This window comes from Ursus maritimus, unplaced genomic scaffold, assembly GCF_017311325.1.
Source record: "Ursus maritimus isolate PB19 unplaced genomic scaffold, ASM1731132v1 scaffold_35, whole genome shotgun sequence".
Classification (NCBI taxonomy): Eukaryota; Metazoa; Chordata; class Mammalia; order Carnivora; family Ursidae; genus Ursus; species Ursus maritimus.
Window position 1 is genome coordinate 6410879 of NW_024426119.1, and position 16080 is coordinate 6426958.

General features: G+C 40.4%; 1 protein-coding gene across 1 annotated transcript in view; it reads right to left on the reverse strand.

Annotated features, from left to right (window-relative positions):
* The window catches only part of FSIP1 (fibrous sheath interacting protein 1), a 182971-nt gene extending 168158 nt beyond the window's left edge, over positions 1 to 14813 (reverse strand). The window contains exons 1-3 of the mRNA XM_040620447.1: positions 14249 to 14813; positions 8904 to 9036; positions 1751 to 1931 (exon numbers count right to left, since the gene is read on the reverse strand). Coding sequence (XP_040476381.1) covers positions 1751 to 1931; positions 8904 to 9029 — 307 coding nt within the window. The 5' untranslated portion in view covers positions 9030 to 9036; positions 14249 to 14813. The remainder of the gene's footprint in view (positions 1 to 1750; positions 1932 to 8903; positions 9037 to 14248) is intronic.
* Positions 14814 to 16080: the final 1267 nt, after the last annotated feature.

Below are 16080 nucleotides of genomic sequence, written 5' to 3' on the forward strand. Positions count from 1 at the left end.
TTTAAAAATAATAGGTTATTAGTAATTACATATTAACATAAATATAACCTTTTTATGACCAATAACTACATATTCCAAAAAATTATTAAGAAGAATGGCATTGTTTTAAATTTTTAATATCTAGCTTGATAGAGGACAGCTAGATTCTCAAATCTGCTTGTACAATCTATTGCAATCTCTTGTTTCACTTAGAGTGTATGAAGAAAATTTGGCCTCATGAAGACAAGTACTCAGAAAGGGGAGGAGAAATGTAATAACTTTCTCAGATAATTGTGGATACTCTTCTTTGATACCACATCAAAACTCGACAAGGGGTAGCTTCTTAAAGAGTAGTTGTAATGTGAAATCTGTAACCATTTCAGTGAGCTTTTGTACTCGTTCTATTAAAATCCATGCTTCTCTCTTTCATGCTGAATGGATCTTTCACCCTGCATTGGTTATTTGGAAAATAGTGGTCCATTGACTTATGCAGCCCTTCAAAATGTTAACATATTCCAGTGTTTTTAAAATATATTAAATTTTTAAAATTTTTTAAATATTTGATATATTTTAAAAATCACTTGGTTAATACTGTCACCAGATCTTATCAAAAAAGTCTAACTACTGGACTGGCATACACAAGTTTTCCAAAATTCTAATTTTCACTTACGAGCCCAAATTTTATCATTGACAAAAGATACTGTCAATTATTTTCCTTGAAGTAACAGGCTCGGTTCATCTTTAAAAAAAAAAAAAAAAGGCTGCCAAATACCCAAGTCTGAATGATAATAGTTTGTCTGTCAGTCATTGTTTCGCATAAGAACGGTGTTCCATTAAAAAGTGGCCAGTTCAGTTCTCAACTTAAACTATCATACGAGTACTGTTCCTCAACACAAACTTCATGTCTTGGTTTACAGCAGAATTGCTTTAAAATACCTCCCATTTTACCTCACAGGGGATTATAAAGATGTATATTTGAAAATCAAGATTTAATAAGATTAGTAATTTTTACTGCTCCATCAAAGACGCTTTTGAGTGACACTGGCTATTTCTTCCTTCTGCCAGTGCCTGGTCATGAAGACCACAATGACTACTAGTTCAGTATGACACGTCGCCTTTATTCACGTGACAGCCCTGGCGACTTTACTCACCCTGCCTTTTGTAGCATCACTACAAACGTCCATTCCATGGGCGAAAAGGCGAATAGCACTATTTCAGTATTATAATGAATTATATGACTGATATATCGGTATGCTGATGAAAGTAGTTTTTTACTTTGCAAAATTCCTATAAGGGTCTCAGCAATCCCCCAGGGCTCTGCAGACCACATTTTGAGAAATGCTGTTCTAATTCACTCTGACCACTATTAATTTAATAACCAGGAAAAAAAAAAAGGAGTCCTTTAAAATCCAAGAGTTATTAAGATCAAATGGGATTATCCCTTAAAAGCCATTTGTAAGTTACAGGATTCATGTTATTGCATAATTTAGTCAACTAAAAGATCGATAAATCATGGCATAAAGTGCAGAAATACTTCCTACTTGATTAACGTAAAATGGTCACAATAATAATTTTATTAAATGACAAATTTCATTATTTTTCTAAAGTGTTTTTAAGGACTCAACATTATTCTAAATAAAAACCAGTGCTCACAAAGGTATGCCTCTTTTCTTAACTATTATTTCTACATAGCTGATGAAAAACATATGTAACTCTAATATTATATAATATCTGTCACTGTCATTAGCCAATCCCTTAGTGATTATCCTACCTGAACATTCAGGAATTGTCTGATGTTGAACGAAGTTCAGATCTTCATCTGACCCATCCTCCACCAATTTTTGCTCAGAGTCCTCTTCCCCGTTATCATCATCATTGTTTCTACTTTCCTCTGCATTCCTGCTGTCTGAGTGGTTCTCTTTACCAGAGTTCAACTTGATTGCAGTATCAACCTAAATTATTTCCAAAGAAATAGTTTTCATAAATAATATATTTTTTAAAATTTTACATTTCTAGACTAGTTTAACACTAATGTAAGTATGTGAGGGCACCCACACACACACTAGTGTTAAACTAGTCTAGAAATATAACACTTTTTAATTAAATATAACTACATAATTACATTTAATAACATTTGCACCAAAGAGGTATGCCCCATTCTCCAGCAATTTCCAGCAATATGGAGAAGGGTCAGGAATCAGTCCCAAAAAGAACCACTCTGCCAGCTCTGGACATGAGCCATGATGGTGCCCCTCCTTGAGCTTCCACTTGGAGGGACAGTCAGAGGTCTAGAGCTCTACTGTCCCATTCGATGGCCACTAGCCACATGTGGCTATTAAAGAGTTGAGAAGCGAAGAGTATGAATAGAGATGTGTTTCTAATGAGATTCTTCAAGTCAGAACCGTGTGCTTTGGTGATTATTTTTAAGCTATTCACAGTTTTTCTATTTCATTCTGGTTTCTCTTTCTATTTTAGCAATGCTCATTTTGAAAACACCAGTTTGGGGCAGCTGTGTTTTCCTGAGAGAGAGCAAGAAAAGATATCCATGGCTGCATCAGGAGAAAAAAACAGGGACCGTAGCGCCCTGAGAGCTGCAAGTGACAGTGAGAGTCACACTGGAAGTGAACGCAGCCCACGGGAGAGGCAAAACCTCAGAGACAGAGAGTCAGCCCTTCTGGGAGGAGTGCCTTTCCCCTCCCAACAAAGGAATCCAGCCCTTGGAGGGTTTTAGGTTCTCTCTGACCCACGTGGTCAACTCCCGGCCCGGTAACCTGTGCCCCCTTGTGAATCTCCAGGGCAGAAGGTGGGTGGTGTGGAGAATTAAATTGCCAGGGACGCAGAACTGCACTCCAGCATCTCTGCTCACCTGGACTAGGACATGAGCCCCAGCGGAACTGAGCTGAGTCAGTGGTGTAATAATCTGAGCCAACATTTCCTGAGGAATGAATACCGGTCAGGCCCTGTGCTAAGTACTTTGCACACTCTGTCTCATTCACTCCTCACAGTGACGCTGTGGTACAGGCCTGACTACCCTGATTTAACAAAAAAGAAAACAGATCCAATATGGAATGAAACCAGAGGAGGGCTAACTTATAAACAAGGAAAACAATGCCTCCTCTATGTAATCTTGGAGGTGTTAAAGAGGGTTCCCTGTTCAAAAACACACTTCTGTGAAAGGCCGGGTTAAAGCCTTAAATTCCATAATACCCAGTAAATCCTTAAGGCTACATAGTTCTGCGAAAATGCTGAAATGGCTGGAAGAGATCACATGAGCCCTCTCGGTTATTTGTATCTTGGCATAAATGAATTTGGCCGACCTTTCCCAGAGAATGGATTCTATATAGGGGAATACAGAATATATAAAACATAACTAGATATTAGCAACATACTTGGATAATAACACCCTTCGGGACACAAAAAGACCTTTCATATATATCATCCCATATGATCCTAACTCAGAAAGAGCAGGAAGCAATGAAGCAAAAAGATTAAACTAGAGAACAAAAGACAAACTTTGCCCATCTTATAATTTTATCCATAGCTCCCCACTCCATTAGCACCAAACACCTTTAGGTTACTTGAAAATAAACTAAAAAGTGTTTCCAGAAATTAAAAAATATCATTAACTTTAAAAATTCAATGGATTAGGGGCACCTGGGTGGCTCAGTCGTTAAGCATGTCTTTGGCTCAGGGCATGATCCCAGGGTCCTGGGATCGAGCCCCGCATCAGGCTCCCTGCTCAGCGGGGAGTCTGCTTCCCCCTCTGCCTGCCACTTCCCCTGCTTGTGTTCTCTCTCTCTGTCAAATAAATAAATAAAATCTTTAAAAAATAAAAATTCAATGGATTAAAAAGTAGAGTTGACATAGTATAAGAAAGAATTCAAAAATTTAAAAATATATGTTAAAAATTCCCCCAGGTGAAGCAGAGAAAGAAATGAATAGAAAATATTAAAAAGAAGATAAGAGACATAAAGGATAGAAGGGAAAATTTCAAAAGACTTTCAATATGACTTTCAGGATGATGCAAGAGAAAAAAAGGAGACAATATTTAGAAACATTTGAAAAAACAATGGCTGAGAATTTTTCAAAATAAAAAAAACACATAAATCCTCAGATTGAAGAAGTTCTGGTCTCCAGAAGGATGATACAGATAAATCCATACACAGGTGAGTAACAGTAGATACCAAAGACAAAAAGAAAAAAATTAAAGCAACCAGAGAAAAATACCTAAACGAGACAGCACACACTGTAATGAACACCGGATTTACAAAAGCCTTCTCATTGGCAACAAAAGAGGTTAAAGGCAAAACATAAAAATGTACCACATAAAACTTTAACGCTTTCAGAAGAAAGCGTAGGAGAAAATCTTTGGAACCCTGGCTTAGACAAAGAGTGTTTGGATGCAAGAAAAAAACACAAGCCTCAAAAAAATGTTGACAAATTGCAGTTAACAAAATTGAAAATGTCGGGGCGCCTGGGTGGCACAGCGGTTAAGCGTCTGCCTTCGGCTCAGGGCGTGATCCCGGCGTTCCGGGATCGAGCCCCGCATCAGGCTCCTCTGCTATGAGCCTGCTTCTTCCTCTCCCACTCCCCCTGCTTGTGTTCCCTCTCTCGCTGACTGTCTCTCTCTCTCTGTCAAATAAATAAATAAAATCTTAAAAAAAAAATAAGAAAGTGTATGTTTAGTTTTTTTGCCTTTTACAATTGTATTTTTTTCTTACTGTTAACTTTTGAAAGTTCTTTATATTTCTTAGAGTCTTTTGTCAGATATATGATTTGCAAATATTTTCTCCTAGTCTGTAGATTGACTTTTCATTCTTTTAACTATGTCTTTTGAAGAGCAAACATTTTCAATTTTTTTTTTTTAAAGATTTTATTTATTTATTCGACAGAGAGAGACAGCCAGCGAGAGAGGGAACACAAGCAGGGGGAGTGGGAGAGGAAGAAGCAGGCTCCCAGAGGAGGAGCCTGACGTGGGGCTCGATCCCAGGACTCTGGGATCACACCCTGAGCTGAAGGCAGACCCCTAAGGACTGAGCCACCCAGGCGCCCCTAAACATACACTTTCTGAAAGAGGTATGTGGATTACAAATAAGCACATGAAAACACATTCATCATTATGAGTCAGCAGCAAAATGTGAATTAAAATCAGAATGAGATACTACTATATATTAGAATAGCTTAAAAAAAAAAACTAAAAAACTAACACTATCAACTGCTGGTGAGGATGAAGAGCAGCTGGAACTCTCATATTTCTCACGGGAACAGGAAACTGTTCTGCAGTTTCTTATCGTTCAACATACACTTACCATACAACCCATACCAACTCCTAGGTATTTACTCAAGAAAAATAAAAAACTACTTCCCCCCTCAAAAAAATCAGTATACAAATATTAATAGCGGCTTTATTCATAATCACCAAAACCGGCAAACAATCCGAATGCTCCTTAACATGGGGATGGAAAAACAAACTGTGGCACACCCACATGACGGAACACTGCTCATTAGTAAAAAGAAGTGAACTATTGACACATATAACAGAAGAGGAGTCTCAAATGCCTTGTGCCAACAGGCTAAGCCACACTCAAAAGCTACATACTTTTTAATTCCATTCATATGACTCTCTGGAAAAAGAAAAACAATAGGTTCAGAGAATCGATCAGGGGTTTCCAGGGTTAACAGTAGGGGAGATTGAAATAGACAAACTATGGAAAGAGCCCAGATGCCCATCCACAGATGAATGGATAAGGAAGAGGCGGTATGTAGGGGCGCCTGGGTGGCTCAGTCGTTAAGCATCTGCCTTCAGCTCAGGTCATGATCCCAGGGTCCTGGGATCGAGCCCCCGCATCGGGCTCCTTGCTCAGCAGGGAGCCTGCTTCTCCCTCTCCTCCCTGTTTATACTCTCTCACTATCTCTCTTTCTCTCTGTCAAATAAATAAATGAAAATCTTAAAAAAAAAAAAAAAGAACAGGTGGTGTACACACACACACACACACACACACACATATACACACAGTGGAATATTACACACCCATCAAAAAATGAAATCTTACCATTTGCTACAACATGGACGGAACTAGAGCAAAGCAAGTCAATCAGAGAAAGACAATTATCATACGATTTCACTCCTCTATGGAATTTAAAAAAGAAAACAGAGGATCATAAGGGAAGAGAGGGAAAAATAAAATAAGACAAAATCAGAGAGGGAGACAAACCATAAGAGACTCTTAATCACAGGAAACAAACTGAGGGTTGTTAGAGGGGAGGTGGGTGGGGAGGTGGGGTAACTACGTGAGGGCATTAAGGAGGGCACATGATGTAATGAGCACTGGGTGTTATATGCAACTGATGAATCACTGAACCTACTTCTGAAACTAATAATATACTATGTGTTAATTAATTGAATTTAAATTTTATTTTTTAAAGATTTTATTTATTTATTTATTTGAGAGAGAGAGAGTGTGAGAGAGAGAGAGAGAGCATGGGGAGGTGGTCAGAGGGAGAAGCAGAGCTCCCACTGAGCAGGGAGCCCGATGCAGTACTCAATCCTGGGACTTCAGGATCATGACCTGAGCCAAAGGCAGTCACTTCACTAACTGAGCCACCCAGGCACCCTGAAATTAAATTTAAAAAAAAAAGAGTAGGGGAGACTGAGTAAGGACAAAGGGGTAGCATGAAGAAATTTTTGAGGGGTGATAGAACTGTTCTATATCTTTACTATGATGGTACTACTCTACACATTTGCCAAACTCAGAACTATACACTAAAAAAGAGTAAATTTGGGGATGCTTGGGTGGCTCAGTTGGTTAAGCATCTGACTTTGGCTTGGGTCATGATCTCAGGGTCGTGGGATCAAGCCCCACATTGGGCTCCTCGCTCAGCAGGGAGTCTGCTTGTCCCTGTGCCCCTCTCCCCCATTCATACTCTCTCTCTCTCAAATAAATAAATAAAATCTTTTTTAAAAACAGATAAATAAAAACAAATTAAATTAAATTAAAATTAAAAAGAGTAATTTTACAGTATGTGTATTATTAAATTAGAAACAAGTCAAAGAGAGCAACCCTCTTGGGCCCCCTCCCTCTTTGGGAGCTCTGTACTATCCCTTAATAAACCTTGCTTTGCTACCCACCAAAAAGAAGAAGAAGAAGGAGAAGGAGAAGAAGAAGAAGAGGAAGAAAAAACAAATCAATGAGATACAATGTTAATAGATAAGATTTAATATCATAAAGTTAGAAACTGTCTCCAAATTAATCTATAAATTCAAAGCAATTTCAGTCAAAACCCCAAGAGCAATTTTCACAAGACTTGAAAAACCAGTCTAAAATACAAAAAGAACTAAAAACCAAAAATAGCGAAGATGGTTCTGGAAAAGAATAAGATGGGGAGATCCAGCCTACCAGATATCAAAAATTATTACACAACTAACAAGAGTTAACACACAGTAATGGTGCCGGACTCGATGCAACAAAACAGAGAGCTGAGCTAGACACGGCATTTTTAACAAGCCACCTGCAGTTCTCGACGCATGTTAGAATCATCAGCTGCATCTGCACAAGCTCTGGGCCGCGGACGTGAAGGAGAAGCCATCTTCCCAAGCTCCTGATAGGAAGTTGGCAAGAAATACCAAAGGCGGTCATCTCTGTATGTCTAGTCACTTTCGTGGTCCTGCGGGACCGGTGGCAGTGCCAGAAGGAGCAGCAGCTTTTTGATTTCGGTCATGGAGGTGCAACCTAGGAACCAACAATCCGAGGGAAGTCCCCTCCCATGATTTCCTTTCCGGCTGGCCTTCCACTGAGTTTGAGAAACTGAACTTCTGGTATTCAATCCTTGTTTGCTGGAAATGCCCAGAGCGCTTTCTATTTCCTGCACTAAATCGTAACAGACAAACACCCCGAGAGTTTTATAACACAGAGCCTAGTCCATAAATCAAAAGAATAAATGAGGGATGCCCTCGTGGCTCAGTTGGTTAAGCATCTGCCTTTGGCTCAGGTCATGATCCCAGGGTCCTGGGATTGAGCCCCACATCGGGCCCCCTGCTCAGTGGGGAGCCTGCTTCTCCATCTCCCTCTGCCTGCCACTCTATTTGTGCTCTCTGTCTGTCAAATAAATAAATAAAACCTCAAAAAAATAAAAAGAATAAATGAGTATGGATTCATAACGTTGCAAAGATTTTTTTCACCATAAGGTGTCAAATTTTTGTTTGCCACAGCTTAAAACAAATAGTCCCATATCGCCGACGGAAAAACTGATCTCCAGGACACCTGGCTGGCACAGTCAGTTAAGCGTCCGACCCTTGGTTTCAGCTCGGGTTGTGATCTCAGGGTGGTGAGATGGAGCTCGGCATCCAGCTCCCGCACTCAGCGGGGGTCCGCTCGAGAATCTCTCTCCCTCACCCTCTGCCCCGCCCCCGCTAGTGCTCTCTCTCTAAAATAAATAATCTTTTTTTAAAAAGTGATTTCTTAAAAAACATCAAGTTTAGATATTTTAGGAAAAGAAAAGGAAGTCAGGCCAGGTAAGGTCCTACTAAATATATACCACACGGTCTTTGACCCAAACTTTATTTTTAAAATTATTGAACCTTTTTCATATTAAGAGTCAAGGGTGGCATAGTAGATATTAGAATACAAAGATTTCTTATGAAAAAAAAGTTTACAAATGAGCATTAACGAAGTACAGCTGTGAACAAATAAGCCACACTCCAAAAAAAACCAAAAAAACAAAAGAGGGAGGGGGAGGAGTAGGCAAGGGACACAGAAATCTCGTTATAAATGATCTAAAGTAAAATCCAAGAAGAAATCTATGAGTGCTCCCAAAACGCAGCCTCTAAAGAGGAGCCCTTAAGTGGGATGTTAACAACAGCCTCGGTTTATCAAGTGCTAGAGTTCAGGAGAAGGACTTAAAATAATTTCTAAACAGCAAAGTACCTTGAAGGACGCTGGTTCTGGTGAGAGCACCTCCAAAGAAGTACTTGAACCTCTGCTCCCAGGACGTGTTCTTGAATTTGAGGCTGGTTTTGAAATTCCATCTAAGTTTCCCTTTATAATGTCCATTGATACCCTGAAATAAACAAGAATTTAAGGGAACTTATGACCTGTATGCTTACATGTTTCATTAGAGTTAATGCACAATTAACCCGGAATCTTTGTTAATAAGGATTATGTTGCTACCAAAGTCACCCTACCCTAATTTCATCAAAAGACGTCTGTGTCCAGGGATTTTTGGTGTGACACCACCCACAGGCCTATCACCCCTCTGGCTCCCTATTCCCAGTGCTGTTTTCTGAAGCCAGGATTATTAGGCAGGATGGTTTTAAACCAGTGGGAGAACTTGGGCACTGCAGGCACCTTGATCCTTCCAAACTGTGCCCTTGATCAGGACCCTTTCAGATCTGTGCAGTAACGTTGGGGTATCATCCATGCTGAGAAAATGGAAGAAATAGGGAGAATTCCGGCTTTTGCCTTCTCATACTTAGCTTTACATACAAATGGATCTTCCAACAATCCTTCCCTAAATTTCATAATTTCCCTAAATTTCTATTAATTATGAATTAAACCATTTCTCTCATAACAGAAAGAGGAAAGGCAATTGCCTCTGGCCCAAGCAAGTGTAACAATGTCCTTTTTTTTACTCTACAAAATAACTCATCTTTCTTTCTTTTTTTGGGCAGCAGAGGCAGAGTCCAGGGAAGTTTTGGATACAGGAGGAAGCACAAACATAAACAACCTGATGCGGGGTAATATGATTTGGCCTCCAACCATTCAGTGTGCCGAAGCAGTTGCCGAAGGGACCAGTAGGTCAACCCTTTCCATCTTAGCAAGTGACAAAGGCCGCGATCTCAACATTCTTCAAACTCGGCAAAAGCATCTGGGCTCACTCAGGAAGGCGCTGACATTATTATTGTGGGAGGACGGATCGCCCTGGCCCATCACGTCACAGTCAAAAAGCATAAGTCACCGAAAGGCCAAAAGTCTTGTAAATGCCGTGAGCGGCCTGTCGGGGGAGACTTACTGTAGCTCACAGGGGGAGCGATGAGATGGAAGCATTTGCCGAGCCGGTACAGTACTTGTCAGTAAAGTGAGAAGCAGCACAGAGAACCATCTGTGACATGGATCATCTAAAAGGCTCCGGAAATTTTTCAATTTGCTTTAGAAATGGGTCTGTTCTATTATTTTGTTCTGAAAATAATAAATGAAATAAAATATAGTTCCCAAGGTAGGTGGGGACACAACTGACAATCTTACGACTTTGCCTGTGTAGAAAAAAGTCATGGATAAGGGGCATTGAATTAGGATCTTATAGATGTATTTTCAGTGTTTAAGAAGAAATCTCAATAGCCACATAGAAATTCCACAAGAGGGGCGCCTGGGTGGCACAGCGGTTGGGCGTCTGCCTTCGGCTCAGGGCGTGATCCTGGCGTTATGGGATCGAGCCCCACATCAGGCTCCTCCGCTATGAGCCTGCTTCTTCCTCTCCCACTCCCCCTGCTTGTGTTCCCTCTCTCGCTGGCTGTCTCTATCTCTGTCAAATAAATAAAATCTTTAAAAAAAAAAAAAAGAAATTCCACAAGAAAAATAAAACATCGTCAAAGAAAGTAATCAAATGATAATTAAATACGTCTAGTGACAGAAGCACTAAGTGTTGATTTAACCCAATCCTGTGTCTTACCTGTATTGAGTGTATCTGGGGAAGAATATGTAAAAAGAGACGTAGTATAAAATATCTAATCTCTCATAATAGGAAATCAGAGAGAATGCCCAAAAATTGATAAAGCCAAGCAATAGTTAAATAAGCATAATATTTACGAGTTCAGGGTGGTTGCCTCTGCAGAGTGAGACTAGGAATTGCTTCTCTTTTCTTCTATCGCAAATGTTATAGCAGAGTTAGACATTTTTTACTATACTACTTTAATAAAAGTAAAAACTAGGGGCGCCTGGGTGGCACAGCGGTTAGGCATCTGCCTTCGGCTCAGGGCGTGATCCCGGCGTTATGGGATCGAGCCCCGCATCAGGCTCCTCTGCTATGAGCCTGCTTCTTCCTCGCCCACTCCCCCTGCTTGTGTTCCCTCTCTCGCTGGCTGTCTCTATCTCTGTCGAATAAATAAATAAAATCTTTAAAAAAAAAAAAAAGTAAAAACTAATTTTCAAAATAATAAATAAATGTGAAATAAGAAATCTCCAAGGGACTGAAAGGAAATATAAAGATAATTTATGTAATAAGTTAATAACTTACTAAAGATAACACCAAGAGCATAAATCAAAAGGAAGAGACTAACACATTTCATCACATAACATTTAATACTCTTGAATGTCAATAAACAAACAAACAAAAAGAACTTTAAATTAAAGTAAAAGGCCCCTGAGAAACTAGGGAAAATCTATGCAACACAGATGATACACAAAAAGGTTAATGAATTTACATATTTAAAGAAATCTTACCAATCTATAAGAAAAAGAGACATTCCAAACGAACACTGGCTAAGGGCATAAACAAGGAATTCACATAGAGGAATTCACTCCTCCGCACATACACTCAATATAGTTAAGGCACAGTATTTGGTTAAATCAACATTTAATGCTTCTGTCATTAGAAGTGCTTAATTATCATTTGGTTACTTTCTTTGACAATGTTTTATTTTTCTTGTGGAATTTCTATGTGGCTACTGAGATTTCTTCTTAAACACTGAAAATACATCTATAAGATCCTAATTTAATGCCCCTTATCTGTTACTTTTTTCTACATAGGCAAAGAGGGAAGGAAGGAAGGAAGGAAGGAAGGAAGGAAGGAAGGAAAGAAAAAAAATATCCAAAAAAAAAGGAAAAGAAAGAAAATATCTTGCTAAATGTCGATATCTTGCTAAAAAAAAAATTAAATTCTCTAATTAAAGAAATATACACAATGGGACCTGAAAGATGATAACAAATCAGAGAAGTAACAGAGGTCGGTTCTTCTGGATTGGTGGGTTCTTGGATGTTCTTGGTCTTTTTTTTTTTTTTTTTTTTTTTAAGATTTTATTTATTTATTTGACAGAGAACAAGTAGGGGGAGCTACAGGCAGAGGGAAAGGGAGAAGCAGGCTCCCCGATGAGCAGGGAGCCCAATGTGAGGCTTGATCCCGGGACCCTGGATCATGACCTAAGCCAAAGGCAGACACTTAACCGACTGAGCCACCCAGGCGCCTCTGTTCTTGGTCTTTTACTTTACCTTTCACTTATATGTATTTTCTGATTTTCTAATAAGTATATCTTGAATTCACAATTAATTTATTTATTGTAGAAAAATGTCTAGATTATATTAAAGTGTATTCAAAAATAAATAAAAATCACCCAACATTCACCACTCTGAGCTAAAAACCATTGGCATATTTCTTATTCATTTTTGCTCTATGTGTTTCCACCAAAACTGGACTCATATATTTCTCCCTTAACATCACATGATGAAGCATTTTCTTATTGCATTAAAGGTATTTCAAAAATAAAATATTATTTACTTCACGATACTCCATTAAGCAGATGATATATGACCAGATTCTAAATTGTAACAAATCACCACTAACACATATCAACTTTTATAACATTCATTTCAAACAAGATTAATTTAAACTTTTTCAGGGGCGCCTGGGTGGGTCAATCTGTTGGGCATCTGCCTTCGGCTCAGGTCATGATCCCAGGGTCCTGGGATTGAGCCCCACATCAGGCTCCCTGCTCAATGGGGAACCTGCTTCTCCCTCTGCCTGCTGCTCCCCCTGCTTGTGCTTTCTCTCATGTGCTCTCTCTTATGCGCGCTCTCTCTCCATCAAATAAATAAAAATCTTTAAAAAATAAAAATAAATAAACTTTTTCATACAGGCTTGTAAGAAATGTAATCACCACGGATCATTTAAAACCAAAATGGGGACACATGGCTGCCATAATTTGGTATTTTTGGATGAAAGGAAGAATTGAAAGAAAATGAATCCTCCTCTGTTTAGTCATAATAAATAGCCAATCTTTTTTAAAAAATGGAATTATATTTATTTTCATGGTTTTAATGTCTAAAAGTTATTTTATGATAGATTTTTTTTTACTTTATATATTTACTATGTAAGAAATACATGCCCATGAGAAGCAAAAAGTCAAATAATATAGAAGAGCGTAAAACTTTTTAAAGTCAAAATTTCCAGGGTGCCTGGGTGCCTTAGTCAGTTGAGCGTTGGACTCTTGGTTTTGGCTCAGCTCAGGATCTCATGGGCAGGGGATGAGCCCCAAGTCGGGCTCCCCCTCCCGGGAGTCCACTTGAAGATTCTCTCCCTCTGTCTCTCTTCCTTTGCATGCTCTCTCTCTCTCATAAATAAATCTTTAAAAAAAATATTTTTTTAAACGTCAAAATTTCCCTCACCTCAAGAACCACTGTTGATAGACTTGAGGGATCTCGCTTTTGTTAGGCATCTGCAAACCTTCTACCCTTTATACCTACCCCTCACCAACACAAACACAAATGGCACACACAATTTTAAGTGAACCTCTTTGTGTGAATCTTTGTTTAGTGATGCTAAACAAAGTATATATCCAGATGATAAAGTACACTGAGTCAAAGAGTACTTGCTTTTCAACCTTTGGTAGCACGGCACATTGTCCCCCAAAAAGGTTATACCAAATTACACTATCAGCAGGGTGTGATGAAAGGGCCTCTTTCCCCATTCCGGCCCGGGGTCAACCTGGTTATCATCAAAGCTTTTTCATCTTTGTCATTCTGGTAAGAGTCAAACATATATGTGAGTCTGATTTACATTTCTTTCATTACGATAGAAATTGAGTCTGCAGCCAAATGTTTACTGGCCACCTTTTTCTCCCCTGTGACATACCTATTGGCATCCTTTGCTATTTACGGTCTATTTTAAATGACTGGCAATTAATTTTTAATGTAAGTTTTAGAACTTAACCGCCAGGAGGCACAGGACAGAAGTCCCTGATAGAAGGTCCTAAGGTCAGGAATGTGGAAAAGCTGGCGACAGTCTCCATAGAGGCAGAAGCCTCTGTCTGGATGGGGAAGGCCCGCTCTCTCCCAAGCCCCGCCCACCCCCGGCTGAGCCCGCCCCCTACTAGCCCTGCCCCTTCGCCCTAACAGCCAGTCTCCGGGCCCAGCAGCCGGACACGACTCCGCCCCGCACTCTCATTGGCCCTGCCCCTCTGCCTGACATCCCTTCTGCGGTCCCTGACGCGACTCCGCCCCGCTTACTCCGCGGCAGGTCGCGCGGCGTTGGAGCTGGGGTCCTAACAGGTGTCGTGACTTACCTTGCCCGCGGAAACTCTGGGAGGCAGTCGCCAGTCGGCAGATCATTGACGGACGCAGAAGCGCACCTCTGACACTCAGAGTCACCCCCTGTCCCCCAAAGGGAAGGGGTATTTCCCGCCACCACAGCTTCTCTGGAGGGGGGAAGGAGCTGCGCGTCCAAAGCCCTCCCGCCGCCGGGAACGTTGTTCCCTGGGCAACTAGAAGCACTGGGCTTCCAGTCTCGCGATAAGAGAACAGGGCTGTACCATGCGGAAACAAGGTGTGGGGGGAGCCAGGGGCGTCGAGGAACGCTGTTGGACCTTGGAGAGCTGGGGCAGCCCTACTGTCTCCTCAGTCTTCCTGCGGACGGGGTGGCTGGGAAAAGGGTTGTTCGTATTTAGATTGAACTCGAAAGGAGGACATCTGGATGCTTATGTGGCTCTCTACCGTTAATATGATGCTCTGTATGTCTGTCATCTTCTCTGAGTTTCCTCCTCTGTAAAATGGGAATAATAATTCCTTCCTCTCAAGATTGTTGTGCAGCTCAAAAAGATCATGTATTTGAAATTCTTGCTATATTTTGGATTCCACGTAAATAAAAAATACGAGTTTTGCGAGATTGGGCTACAGTCTAAAAGAGTAATGATTTTTATTTGCATTTTTCCTTTTTTGTGGATTCTCTCATCTTCAGTGCATGACTATTTCCATGGGACCCCCAAACTGATTTTCTTCATCCTTGGTAACATCAAATCTCTGCTTTCTAGTATGGACAGCACCTTACAGTTTACAAGGCATTTTCCCATACACAGCCCCTTTAGCCTCATTATCTTAGGTAGGTAGGATGTGCATTCTTTAAGTGTTTTTCAGTGAAGCAAACAGACAAAGGTGAAGTGAGTTGCTCAGGGAACCACAGCTACAATCTAGGGCAGTGGTTTAAAAACTGGGTTTAAAAACCTGGCTGTAAATGCCATTCATATACTGCTAAATCCTGTGTTTCTATCTCCAGCCCAGACTTCTCCCCTGAACTCCACTTTTATTTAACCGACTAGAAGATGTCTCTACTTCGATGTAAGAAGCATCTTGAACCTAACATGTCAAAAAACAAACCTCTCCACAGTCACCCCCACTCCCACTCCACTCTCTTATCTGTCTCAGTAAATGGTAACTCCATCCTGCCAGACTCAGACCAAAAACCTTGAAGTTGTCCTCAATTCCCCTTGCCCTCGCACTCTACAATTTGTTATAAATCCTATCAGCTTTAACTTAAAATATATCCAGAATCTACCTCTCACCACCTTCCGTGCTTCCTTTCCGGACCATACTGCCATCATCTGTCACCTAGATTTTTGTAACAACCTCCTTCTTCATTGTTGCCTTCCTTGCCCCTACTACTTTCAAACAGCAGCCTGAATGATGCCTTCAAAACCAAAGTCAAACGATGTCACTCCTCTGCTCAGGACTCTCCATGGCTCCCCATATCCTATAGAGCCCTTACAATGCCCACAGATCCTGAAGGACCAGGCCCTCTGTTTGCTCTCAGACTCTAGTCCTACCACCCCCTCTCTGGTAAACTTTTCTCTAGCCTCACTGTCCTCCTTGTTAGTGTTTCTGCATAGGAACTTCTTCCCAGCATTGATCAGGATGCTTGCATGTTTTTCCAAATTAAAAAAAAAAAAAAAGTTGAGAAATCAGGGAAAGTGGAAAAGGTATTCTAATTCTCCTATAAGAATTAAACTTTATCAGCATAGAGATGTTACTGAAGAAATCCACTCATGTCAAGTTGAAAGCAAAAGCAGGAAATGCTAATGCTCTGCGTGAGAAATTGAGGTCAACATCCTGGGAATCTGGATTG